Below are 13,004 nucleotides of genomic sequence, written 5' to 3'. Positions count from 1 at the left end.
TTTTGTCATGAGTTCTCTGTGGAGACTTATGGATGAGGGCTCTGGGGACAAACCTGGGGCTAACTAGGATGGGCTAGCTGGCCTATTGGGTAGCAGGTTATCACACATGTAGGTCATCAAGGAACAAGCAGACAACAGTGTTTAGAGTCTCCCTTGGTTACCATCAGAGCCTCTGTTTGGTTTCCTGCCTGGCAACAAAGTCAGGAGGGAAAGGATAACTGTGTCGTCTAGAATACATGTGGGCTAGAACACTGGATGAAGATCCCCAGTGGCCGTACACACTGGGAGCCAGCGAGCATGCAGGGGGCAGTCATTGTCCTTGCTCTCCTAGGGATCACTTCAGGTAAGAGTCCTGTGAGCCCCGTGCACCGCAGAGCCTTGCTTGGACTGCTTGCTTTGCAGGACACCATTTCCTGAGACTTTCTCCAGAGGCGTAGCCATTGTGAGGTTCACTGCTGTGAGGGCCTCTCTGCAATGTTGTGCAAGAGGCAGAGACCCTGGGAAGGCTGCACCCTGGGGTCAGGGGTCCTGGAGCAGACATGCCTAAAGGACCATAGGAGAGCCTAGGCTTGTACAGATTACACTCTGCTGTGACTGCCCTGTGCAAGGAGTCTCTCTGAGAACTAAAAGTGCTTCTTAGAGCCTAGCTGTGTGCAGACGCCTAGTCAGTCTTTGTGACAATTTGACCTTCTTAGAGGCATTAAACTTGGCAAGTCATCCTTCAGGGAAACAGATATGGAGGGACAATTGTCTCCCTAAGAAGCAACAGCCAGCCCTTCTGATAAAAGATCCACCTGGCACTTACTATATGATCTCTCTCCATTCAAGAGCTTGCAAGAATGTTCCATGATTTTTAAGAGTATCTTTGGATGGCTGAAATTAAGACTTTTAAATGAAATGTTGTATTTTAATTAGGCAATGTATGGATAATATATTCACTCCTGTTAATTTGTGAGTTAATTTAGGAGTAACTTACCTCCTTGATGAGTTAGTTATACAGTAAAATACTAAAAGGAGCACCTAGGAACATAGCAAAGGTTGTATTGATGATTTATACCACTCATCCCCAATCGTAGTTCTAGATATTTGTTCAAATCTTCCTCTCTTTCCCTCAAAGGTAGTTTAGTTTCCTTTATGTGGATATTTACATTCAGATCTCATTGTTTGGGTGTATTTTTCTTTATTTATTTTTATAAATAAATGTTTCCTCATTCATCTTTTTGCTTACTGTCATACAATGTATGGACACCTGTTAACAAGTTATCTCGCCTCTTTTAACAGTGTCTCTTTTAATTCACATATACTTTCCAGGACTGAAGAGAAGGAACATTGGTAGGTCCTCTGTGCTGGTTGCCATATGCGGCATTTTCTTTCTCTTATCTAATGGCCAGGCCCATCCTTCCTGACCACTTTTAACTAATAAGAAAAGTGTACATCCCTGTTTCTGTTCCCCAAGGCATGATGCTAGCTTTTGACATAAGGTAGAAATGTTTTCTACATTTAGGAGATGGCTTTATCTAGATCAAAATGGATTCTTAAATAAAAATGCTTTTTCAAGATCCATAAAAGTGAATATTTGATTTTCTTCTTTGATCTGCTAATAAAAAAAAATAACTGAGCTTCCGAATATTGGCCCTCCTTAGCCTGAGGCTTTAGCCGTGGGGGGGCAGAAAGTCTACAGAGTGAAAACAGGCCGGCTGTGAACGGTCCAGGCTCTTACGTGGAACATTTGGAAGTTCCCCAGAAATATGAGCTTTTGAGCTATAACTGAGGTAAGAGGTGACATTTAGTGTCACTAGGGAAGACGAATGCTGTCAGTGGCTTGCACTTGAACACTGTCTTTTGGAACGCTGTCATCAGATGTGTGGAAAAAACAAATTGCACAGGTTTACAAGCATTTGTGTACTTGGGATTTCCTAGAGAAAAGTGTGTCCCACCCTCTTCTGGCCTAACAGACTAAACACTTACGCATGCATTGCCCATCATGGTTAGGATTTTTGACGGACTTCTGTGACATAGTCTGTTTTTTCTCTCATCTTTTGTGAGTCTGAGAACCTGAGTGTAATGATTGCTCTAGAACTGTATAGGTCTGGGGGTTCTGGGTGTGGGGGCAGACAATGTACACCTGCCTTCAGCATGAATGATGGCACCCTCAAAGAAAGCAAAGCAGCCTCCTCTTTACTTTCCTTAGGTCTAAAGTTTCTTAAAGGCCCATGTCAGGCGTACCATCCCCTACATCCTTCCCACTTGCTCTGGTTCATCATAAACCTTCTTCCCACTGTACCCTGAAATGGCCCTTGCCTCTATCCAAATAGCTCAGTACTATTCCCAAATGCTCCACAAACTGTTGTGAACTCTGTAAGTCATCTCTAGCTCTAATGTCCTGTCTCTTCAACTACCATGTCAGCCCAACAATGTCAGGTTTTCACATTTCTAGTGCTCCGAGGGCCCTCACAATCATGATGGCATCCAGACTGCCTTTGGTTGGGTTGCATATCACCTTTTTAGAGTCTGGTGCATGTGTCATTCACATATACTAGTGAACATTCACCAAATGGAGAGCCCCAAATCAGCCCACTCCACATCTATATGCACATCTGTATTTGACCCAGCTTCTGGCCTCCCTGTCTCCTTCTGAGATGAGGAAAAGTGAAAGTTTCTGTTTGAGAAGCGATCACGTGATATTCTGACAATTACTTACAAGGGAAATCCCCAGAGAACAGAAATGAGACAAGCTCTTGACTATGTCTATGGGAAAGAGTTGAGACCAAAGTCTTTGCATTCCATAAGCACCGAAGGGCCAAATGTCCGTTGCCAGCCAGAAAATGAAGGACCCCTCAGAGGACCCCAGTGTATTTAAACCCTAGATGCATGGAAGATGTCTTCATTTTAGAAAGCCTCCAGGGAACTAGATTTTGTGCGACATGAAAAGTCACAATGCACATTGGGTCACATTGTGGAGTCAGTTCCCTCCTTCCTCCTTCATGTGTGTCCTAGAACTCAGGTTATCAGGTTTGTGCCCCAAATGCTTTACCTGCTGGGCATCTCTCCAGCCCGTGTGGCTTCATCTAACACTCTCATTCTCATGGTTTGAAAATTCAGGAAGAGAGTCAATTCCCAGAAAGTCTTTCTGTGGTACATATGATGCTCAAAGAGATTGCAAAAGGTTTCTCTTCCTTTTTTAGTGCTGGCCTCTAAAGAGCTCTCCTCCCAGCTCTTCCCTCTCCCCCACCCCCATCGCCCACCTCTGTGGAATTGGGAAAAGTCTAAAAGAAACAGCTCTTCTCAGGGCAACAGCTGGGTGAGGCTCCCAGAACAACACACTCTTTTCTTGTTAACTACAAGCTAATGTGATGGTCAGAATCAATACTGAGGTCCACTTCTTTTCTCCTGTGTCCTACTGGAAAATGACCATGAATCTGAGGTTAGCCTGAGCTACAGAGTGAGTTCCAGGACAGCCTGAACTGCAAAATGAGATACCATCTCAAACAAACAGCAAGTCAGGCCTTTTTCTCACTTGAAGAGGGCATATTATGGAACAACCAGAAGACCTTGACCACATAGCAACTCTCAATTAGGACCTCCCAGTGTGTATAAGCCAAAGAAGTTCATAAATTGCCCAGTTGGTGGTATTTTGTTATTGCACCACAAAATAGTCCAAGACAGTATTTGTGCATGCATCGGTGGTTCCTAATCCAAGAAAGTACATTATGCCAAAGCCCTTAGAGAAAAAGTGACACCAGATCCTGCCTGGCCCTGGCTCTCTGGATCTCTTGTTAAGAGTTAGCCTTCAGCTGTGATGAGTTTCCTTAATGTTTTTGCTTTATAGTATTTTTTTCCCCCTGAAACAAACTATAGAGTTGCAGATTATTCTGTCATTAGGCTCCTGTGGGTGTTCCTTAGCAACAGAACCCTGATTAGCAGCCATTTGGGTGGTTCTAGTGCCACAAGAGCGATGACACTGGAGTCCCACAGAAGTCCAGCACAATCACATGTTTAAGCAGGAATGAAGCTGAAGGGCTCCCATTTCAAATCTCTGCTTCAAAACACTGGCTTCCTCCACACTCTTTGATTAAGGGAGCAAATGAAGGACTACTTGTTTATTTGTTATTAGTGTGTATATGATAGGGGGCATGCCATAGCATGCACAGACATTAGAACACTAACTCCGAAAAGTTGCCCTCTGACACATGGAGAAAGAACAGGCGTGTAAAGATGGATTAGCAGTCACCTCTCAGGTGAGGGTTGTTTTGTGCTCAAAAGCAGGGCTGTAATTTAGAAAAGAAGGTTGTGTATTAGCACTTAGTGTTGCGGGCCTGGAGTGGTCAGCTTTCTGCCAGTAACTGAAGCCAGTGAGGCCTCAAGGGTCTCAACATTGGCTCTTCAGGAGGATCCCCCAGAGGCTCATTCCTAGAAAGGCGAACAAGGGGAAACAAGTGCTTCATGCATCAAGATGTCGCAGCCAGCTCTATGACTGCTGATCCATTTTCAAGTGCCTTTTCTTTTTCCATGTGTTAGATGCCAGCAGTTATAATTTGATTCTTAAAGCATAAGAATCACGTGTAAGTCAAATTCTGTTAAAGCCTCCTGTCTGCTCGCCTAACTCCATAAGAACCTTCTAGAAGACCAACCTTAAGATGGAAATGAAGTGTCTTAAGAAGGAGAGTTGACCTTGAGCCTCTGACCTCTCTGCTACAGCTTGGCTGGTCACCTCTGAATACATCACTTTCAGCTGAGTGCCTTGGGACGTCCCTCAATCTTACCTGTGGAATGAATGGGTTAATGTTCTGAGTATTGCATCTCACTAATGCATGCACTGCCTCTTGATTTTTGTAATTCCTATCACTGTCCCCACCTCTTTGTTGGCAGGGAATCTGGAGAATTGGGGCATATAGATTTTAGAGTGGCTACTATTATTGTCAGTATCTCCAGTGCATGCTTCCAAGGTTTTTTGTTTTTGTTTTTTTCTTCATTTTCATTATCGTGGCACATGACCTTATCCTGAGAAGAGGTCACCAGAAGGATAGGACATCTCTTGCATGAATGTCAGCAGAAAAGGGCATAGCTAAGGAGAGCCTACCTTTATCCATAAACAGAATGAGCCGTTCCTGATACAAGCTGCTTGAGGTTACTGGATCTGTTTGCTTTTTCCAAAATATCTCCCTTGCTGTCATTCAAAGCATGACATTTAAGAAGGACCGAGGATGTCAGGGACAGGGGAGTCAGGCTCCTCAGTTGGAGTGCTAGTTCTCCCAGGGAAGTAATCTCACACTCTAGTCTTCTCAAACATATGATCAATGCAATCAAAAAAAGTCAATGTGTCCATCCCAGCAACACCAGGGGCTATCAGTGGCCAACAGAGCTTCCCCGTCTGGCGAACAGAGCTTCTCTAGTCTCGAAGGAGATGCGCCAAGGTTGGCAGCTGCAACAGTTTTCCCATTGGTGTGAGGCTGTGGAAACCCAGGTGAAGCTTATTTAGAGCTTCAGGCTCCCAGCAGCCTTACATCTTAGCAGAGTTGTTGGAGTGTTCATAGGTGTGTAGGACTAGGGACTGAACCCAGACCATGCTTGTTAGGAAAGTACTCATCTTCTGCCATGTCCTCAGACTTTTTTTTTTTTTTTGAGATAGGGTCTCACTGAATGGCCCAGATCAGCTTAAACTCACTCTGTATATACATGCATCTTAAGCTTTTCATCCTCCTTCTTCTCTAGGAGCTAGGATTATTGGCCTGTATCATATAACCAGCTTCCAGTTCAACTCTGTGCTTACATGTTTGCTTCCGTGGACGGCTGTTTACTGATGGCTATGATGATATCTTTCCAATCTCTTCCTCCTCTATCCCATACCCTTCTTACTTTGTACGTTTACTTATGGACTGACTGCTTAGAGAGACACAGGCCACTGGACTAAGTGGATACCTTAATTCAGTATGTATAGCTATAAAGAAGCTATTTCCATATAGGGTATCATTGAATTTCTGTGGGACATGAGTCTTTGGAGGATACTAGTCACTCCAGCCCACAGTAGTTAACAAGATTGTAAAAACATGAGAGAACATGGCCTCTGCAGTGGCCAAATCTGGCAGAGTATCATAGCCACCTTGGAAAGGCCCCTAGTCTTTCCTGGGAGAAGCATGTGGTCACTTAAATAAAAAATCCCCTATCTCTAGTGAAGCCCAGAGAAATCCATGTGCCCTCCTGACTCTCTCATTTTATACTCTGTGAAATGAGGATTAATCACGCAAGAAATCCTGACTGACCCTCTAAAGGATGCTCCCAAAGAGTCTCTAACAACAGCCCATTCACTCTCCTGACGTTGTTAATGGCTGAGGAGAAATCTCCCATGATTCTGGAGTTCTCTAGTCACGCACACTCGATTCTCAGATGACTTCATGAATTCAACAGTGCCTCAAGAAGGAAAAGAGACTTCCAGAATCTTCTAGGCTCCTGCAAGAGAGAGGACGCCATTAGCACACTAAGGCCTTTAAGTGATTCTTTTCCTGGTTCTTAACAAGGCTGGGAGGGAGGAGGGCAGCAAGGAGAGGGTGAGGACTGCAGGCTTTGTTCGCCAGCAACAGCAGATTTCATGCCTGTTTGGTCTGGCTGTTTCCTTGGCTCCCAGAAGACCCTATGTTTTCACTTCCAGTGCTTAGTGAAAGCATTCAGTCTTGGGGAATGACCAGTCTCCTTTGTTGCTACGAAATGAAGTCACAGATCAAGCAATGAGCCTGTTTCCAGCCAACGGCTTTGTGTTTATGTTACCTTGCCTCTGTTTAAATCTACAGGAGGAGAAGCTCTGCACCTGATCCACCTGCCTGCCACTAGCAGTGTGGCAGAGAATGTTCCACCTGCCACTTTGGTGCATAAGTTTTCTGTGAATTTATCAGTATCATTGTCACCTGTGATCCCAGGATTTCCCATGGTAATCAACCCAAGGCCCTTCACAGAGGCCTTCAGGGTGAACAGACTGTCAGCAACCAACTTTGAGGTAAGCAGCCTCTTACTTACGCCCCCATGTCTGCAAAGAAGATATGCACAGAATCTTGATCCAGCCATACACAGGACACCATCTAAAGTGGCTCCCAGCAAACCCACCAGTGAGACAGAACAAAGGACCTGAACCCAGGGTGATGGCTACTTCCTCCATCTTTATGAAAGTATTCCTGGCCTATTGACACCAACACCCCCCGCCCCAGACTCACTGGCTAGCAATTAGATTCAACAGGACAGCGAATGTAATTGCCCTTTTTGGCTCTTGATTATGTAACAGCATCCTAACTGGCTGAAAAGTTGCATCTAAGTTATTGTACTAAACAATAAAAGTTAGATCTGCACCCAGATGGTGAGCTCCAGAATCTGAAATCCCAGGTATTCTTGTGGGTCCTGTCTCTGCTTTTCCCCCCATTTCCTGGACCCGGCTCTGACAGGTGAATCTGACAATTTGGGTCCTTGACCTTGAATCTAAGAAGTCTACTCTGCTGTTCTTAAATCCAGCTCCTCCTCTACCTCATAGGAGAGCTTCAAAGAAGCAGGAAGTTCAGGACCCCACAGCTGGTCTGTAGAACCCATCCCCTGAGTCATCATCCTATGGAAGTTCCCAGGATCCAACACTGGCTCCAGGACTCAGCTGCCCTGCCTATCTATTCGTGACATCTGGCCTGCTTTTAGCAGCTGCTGCCAGTCTGTTCCCCTAAGTCCTGCCAACTGCTCACACGTACAGAGTGCTGGACACCACTGAAAATGATTCTCACACTCCTGCTCTTGAAATCCTCAAGGTACAACAGCTGTGATTTAGCTTCACCCCCTATCCACGGGAATCGAAGCACAGAGAGACTGTAGTTTGTCCTAGCTTTCACAGCTAATGTGTAGCTGAGCTTGTCACTGGAAACCGGGGCACATAGCCCTGGTGTTCTCGTTTCTAACATCTTTATTTAACTGTTAATTCACAAGCAGACCTCATTACTGCCAAGCTGAGGGTCTCCTCAGCCCTATAGGACTAGTCATGGGCCAAGAGTTTTCTCCCGGACTCTATAAGGAAAGCTCTGAGCCATCCAGGCAGGAGAGGGACAGCAGGTAGGGCCCTGCAGCAGCCAAGGAACTCTCCAAGGTCCTGTGAAGGCCTTTCTCTCCTTCATCCTCCCATGGCTTAGTGGGACTCCTCTTTTCCCAGTAACTGTTCTGAGAACTGTGGACCCAAACACTTTTTTCAGCTTTGTTCAGGATGATGTCAGCGTCTGCATACCTAAAGCCAAATTTACTGTTTACCCCAGAGTTCTACAGCCAGATTTCCTCCAGCCACATTGAAGCTCCCTATTTCCCTCTGGTGCCTCATGAGAGCCCTTTTCCTTCCCTCCCCTCCTCTCCCCTCCCCTCTCCTCCCCTTCTCTCCCCTTCCCTCCTTTCCCCTTCCCTTCCCTGACTTAGCTTCCCTATATGTGAAGTGAAGAGACATTCTCTGTCTTACAGTTGTTGTGATAACTAAAGTGCCGTGACCGGCTTGGAAAGAGGCAGTTGCATAAACGTTTGACTGTCACTGCTGAGGACAGTTTTTCCATTCGGGTTGCTAGGAACACTATCTCTTTTGTTCTAAGATATAAACTCTGGACACTTGAGAGAATTCTACCCACTTCCTGTAGGGTATTCAAGCTAGTTCCTGAGAGTGATGTGGAAGGAAAGGTCCCTCTAACTGGGGACACAGAGGAGGACTCGAGCCTGATCAGGAAGCTGGTGTATAAATAAGGAGGCACTGGTGTGTCTCCACAGGAGCCTGGTCAGGTGGATGTGTAGTTCTCAGGCAGGAAACCAACCCTGCCATAGACAGGATAGGTAGCCCATCGCTGAATGAGTGGCTATGAGGCTTATCCATAGACAGGCTGTCTGCCAGGCCACCTCGTTCCCCTTTCTGTCCTCATCCTGTCTTCCTCCACTGCACACACTCATTTGTGGCTGTCATCTCTTCTCATAACCAGCCTAGATCTTGCAAGGTCAAACCTGGTACCCACCACCTCTCCCATGCAGCCTTCTCTAAATAGAGATGGCTCACAGCACTCTTCTCCCTCCCGGTCCTCGCCTCTGCTGTAAAGTGTGAGTTGCTTACTTAGCACAGGAATGATTTTCTTTGTTATAATCACATAGGGGAAAAAGCTGAAGGGACAGGAACTCCCCTGGGCTTACACGGAAGTTCAGCAGAGGAATGGGACCAGAGCCAAGTGCTTTCCTCACATCATGAGGAGTGGATCAGCCCTGGGTGTAGTAGCAGCCAAAGTTCTAGAAGAAATCCAGTGCTTCAGCTAGAGTTATGGTGCAGCGGTAGAGTGCTTGTCTAGGGCTGAGTTCAAGTCACATTTGTGTGTGTGTGTGTGTGTGTGTGAGAGAGAGAGAGAGAGAGAGAAAGACAGAGACAGAGACAGAGAGAGAGAGAGACAGAGAGACAGAAAGACAGATAGAGACATAGACAGACAGTGGCACAGAAAGACAAAGACACAAAAAGACAGAGATAGAGAGACAGAGAGATAGAGAAATAGGGAGATAGACAGAGAGGAGAGGGGTCATGAAGAGAGGAGAGGAGATTTAGTCCAAAATGTCTTCCTCAATCTGACTTTTACTACTGTAACAACATACCATAGACTTGTTTTTCTTATGAAGAAAGTGATTTTTCCTGTTTCTGGAGTCTGGTAAGTCCAATGTCAAGGTGTTGATATCTGCCAGGGCCTTCTCGCTGCACAAGAGCGTGCCCAAAACACTATGGTGAGGGGACAAGGAAGAAAGTAAGAGAGTCAAACAAGGAAAGCCTGGGAAGCTGGCCTGAGTTTGTAACAGCTCACTCTCAAGATAAAGCATTGGTTCACTCTGGAGAGTGGCGCACTCATCACCCACCAACACTTCTTACTGGTTACCTCACATCAGCCAGTGCTGTAACACTGCTCAGTCCATTTCAACATGCATTATAGATGATAATTAAGCCATAACAATGTCCCTGGGCTTGTAGGACTTGTGTCCAGGACAGCTGAGGGGCCTGTCTGGGGGTCTAGTGCTAAGTACAGCAGGTTTTCAAATTCTGTCATTCTGTCCCTGGTTAATTATAGCAGAATGTCTCCAGAATAATTTTCTTTCCTATGAAAAGCATCATCACCCATGGGAGGTGCTTTTGAGAAGTGTCACGGGGCTTACACTGGAATTACTAAGGCAGAAGAGTGGCTGCCTCTGACAGTGAGTGACGAGTGGTCACCAGGTGTGGGATGCTTCCTTCTTAGTAAAAGCCCCTTTCGAAATGCTTGCCTGTGAAGCTGGCCTTTCCTGTGGATGCTGAGAATCTTGTGTTTCATTTTAGGTTGTCACCACTGGAAAAGAACAACTAGATTTTGAAACAGGATCAAAAATATTTGATTTGCAGATTTATGTTAAGGATGACGTCGGTGTCACAGATGTGCAAGTCCTGACTGTTCAGGTGACAGATGTGAATGAGCCACCTCAGTTCCAAGGCAGCTTGGCACAAGGTGAGACAAACCCAGGCAGTGGCATCAGGGAGGACCCTGTGGGACAGAGCCAAACAGTAAGAGTAAACGAACAAGCAGCTGCTTCTGCAGAAAAGGCAGCTGCTTAACGAGCAGGGAGAAATGGAATGTCTTCCTCTCAGCATGCCCAGTCCTGACACCCAGCAGCTTTTAGAGCTTTGCATCTGTGCTTCTCTCTGTCTTTCTGGGTCCCAGAACAATGCTAAATACGGGGAGCTCAGAATGGAGCATTTTAAAAGAACCTGGGCTCAGTCCACCATAGGCTTGTCCCCAAATTCTGCACCCATTGACCAGCTGTCATATTCTCTCTCCCTCATGGACTCTGTGGGTACTGCATGCCCTGGGCCTGCCTGAGAGACAGGCAGGGGACAATCTACGGAGACAGAAAGCTGGAGATGTAGCTTGGCGGTGGGATGCTTGTATCACATGCCATGGGTTCACTTCCCAATCTCACAAAAAAATAAAAATAGGGGTGAGGCATGGCTCAGCAGGTAAACCTTCTTATGCAAGCCTGGAAACCTGAGTTCAATACCCAGCACCTACATAAAAGCTGAACGAGAGGGCTGGCCCACAAAGCTGTTCTCTGACTTTCACATGCATGCCCTGGCATGCACACCCACAAGAATCATACACATAGGTGCATATATGTATTCACACAGAGAGAGAGACATCAATGATAAATAAACTTTAAAAACCAATAGAGATGATGGAACCTAGCGGCACTATTCATCAGATTTCACCAAGCCCCTGGCTGTGTGTGCTCTCTGCACAGTGAGAACCCCAAGTCCGTTGTTCCCCTTGGGATCTCTCTGAACTCACCACTCAGACACCCATCTGTTTTACCCAGTGCCCCCTGGACCTCCAAAAGGCTTTTCAAACTTAGCAAGACTCTCAAACCAAGATCTTTTTAAAAAAAAAAATCTTGTAATTATATTTATGTACAGAAAACTTAGTGTACATTTTCTAATCCAATTTAGTGGCAAGTTCCTTAGCCTTTGCCTTTTCCAGCTTGGCAATGTGAGCCACGGACTTAGGACCCAGGATGTTGCCTCCCCAGTGGCAGCGGATCTTGTCATATCTGTCATTATAATTGGTCCTAATAGCTTCCACCAGCTTAGCCAGAGCACCCTTGTCTTCCGAGTTAACCTGTGTGAAGGCAACAGTGGTGCATGTCTTCCTGTGGACCAGGTGACCCAGCCTGGCCTTTCCCTTGATGATGCAGTAGGACACCCCCATCTTTCTGCACAGGGCAGGCAGGAAAACCACCGGCTCAATGGGGTCTACATCATGGGCAGTCACCACCAGCTGAGCCTTCTTGTTCTCCACCAAGGTGGTGACTGTATTGACTCCTGCTCGGAGGATGGGTGGTCTCTTAGTTGGGACGTCTCCTCTGCCAGCAGCTTTCTTCTCAGCACAGGCCAGTAGCCTTTGCTTCTTCTCTTGCTTTGTCTCTGGCCTGTTCTTGTGGGCAAGCTTACGCAGCTGAGTAGCTGTTTGCCTGTCCAGGGCCTGGGTGAGCTGGTTAATGGCAGGAGGTACTCTGAGCCGATTATAGAGGATGGCTCTTTGTCGCTGCAGCCTGATATAGCGGGGCCATTTAACAAAGCGTATTAGATCTCTTTTGGGCTGGATGTCCTGCCCAATGCTGAAGTTCTTGGGCCTTTTCTCGAACAAAGGATTGACCACCTTTTTGGTCTTCTGTTTCTTGACAACAGCGGGGCCGGGGCCACTTTCTTCCCCTTGACCTTTTTTCCTGGGCATCTTGCTCAGCTGGAGGTCAAACCAAGCTCTTCATGTCCCACCTTACCCTATTTCCACCCCCAACCTCCCCTAGTCCCTTTTCTATTTTAAGTGATAGCACATCCAAGTTTACCCTGAGGCTGGATCTGAATTCTGACCCTATCACTTACTACATGAGATGACTTCTCTGACAGTTTCCTCCATTGTGAAGTCCTAGTTACACTGTCAGAATAAATAAAATGTATTCCTTATTATGGATCTGTTATGAGGACAAAGGAGGGGATGGATATGACGTCTTCGGCATGTTACCCACAAGGAATGCTCCTTTCAGTGTCCTTAGCCACTCCTCAGAAAGCCATGTGGGTCAGTGGGTCCTTGCTGCCCTTATCACTAGAAACACTGTAGCAGATGGAATTAGTTTTGGTCCCTTCCCTGAGCATCTGAGACCTCCTTACATTCCCCTATCTCTTTCCTGCTCCTCTGTATGGCCACTCGTCACAAACATTCCGCTGGGAGTCCACATGTGGTTCACAGGGTCAGCTTCACATAAGGAGATGGATCTGAGTGTGAACACCATCACACTGGAGGCGCTAGGGTAGCTTCCCAACTTCTCTCTCATCCTGGTCCCCTTTCCCAGCTAACAACAGTCCAAGCCACCTCCCAGTGGAGGAGATGACTGAAGACTGAAGATGTAATACCCAGTATTGTAGAGATCTCCATAAACAACTCCATTCGAGTGGATTTTCCTTA

The 13,004-nt window shown here is 46.2% G+C and overlaps 1 protein-coding gene and 1 pseudogene across 1 annotated transcript in view; one reads left to right on the top strand and one right to left on the bottom strand.

Moving 5' to 3' along the window:
* Positions 1-297: 297 nt before the first annotated feature.
* Cdhr3 (cadherin related family member 3) overlaps positions 298-13,004 on the top strand; it is a 60,859-nt gene continuing 48,152 nt past the window's right edge. Inside the window, exons 1-3 of the mRNA XM_028768896.1 lie at positions 298-343; positions 6,786-6,988; positions 10,331-10,496. Of these exons, the coding sequence (XP_028624729.1) occupies positions 298-343; positions 6,786-6,988; positions 10,331-10,496 (415 nt within the window). The remainder of the gene's footprint in view (positions 344-6,785; positions 6,989-10,330; positions 10,497-13,004) is intronic.
* LOC114622356 lies at positions 11,478-12,281 on the bottom strand (annotated as a pseudogene).

Source organism: Grammomys surdaster, unplaced genomic scaffold (genome assembly GCF_004785775.1).
Source record: "Grammomys surdaster isolate TR1022 unplaced genomic scaffold, NIH_TR_1.0 188, whole genome shotgun sequence".
NCBI classification, from domain to species: Eukaryota; Metazoa; Chordata; class Mammalia; order Rodentia; family Muridae; genus Grammomys; species Grammomys surdaster.
Note: the sequence above shows the minus strand (reverse complement) of the source record. Positions and strands in the feature narration are given on the sequence as shown.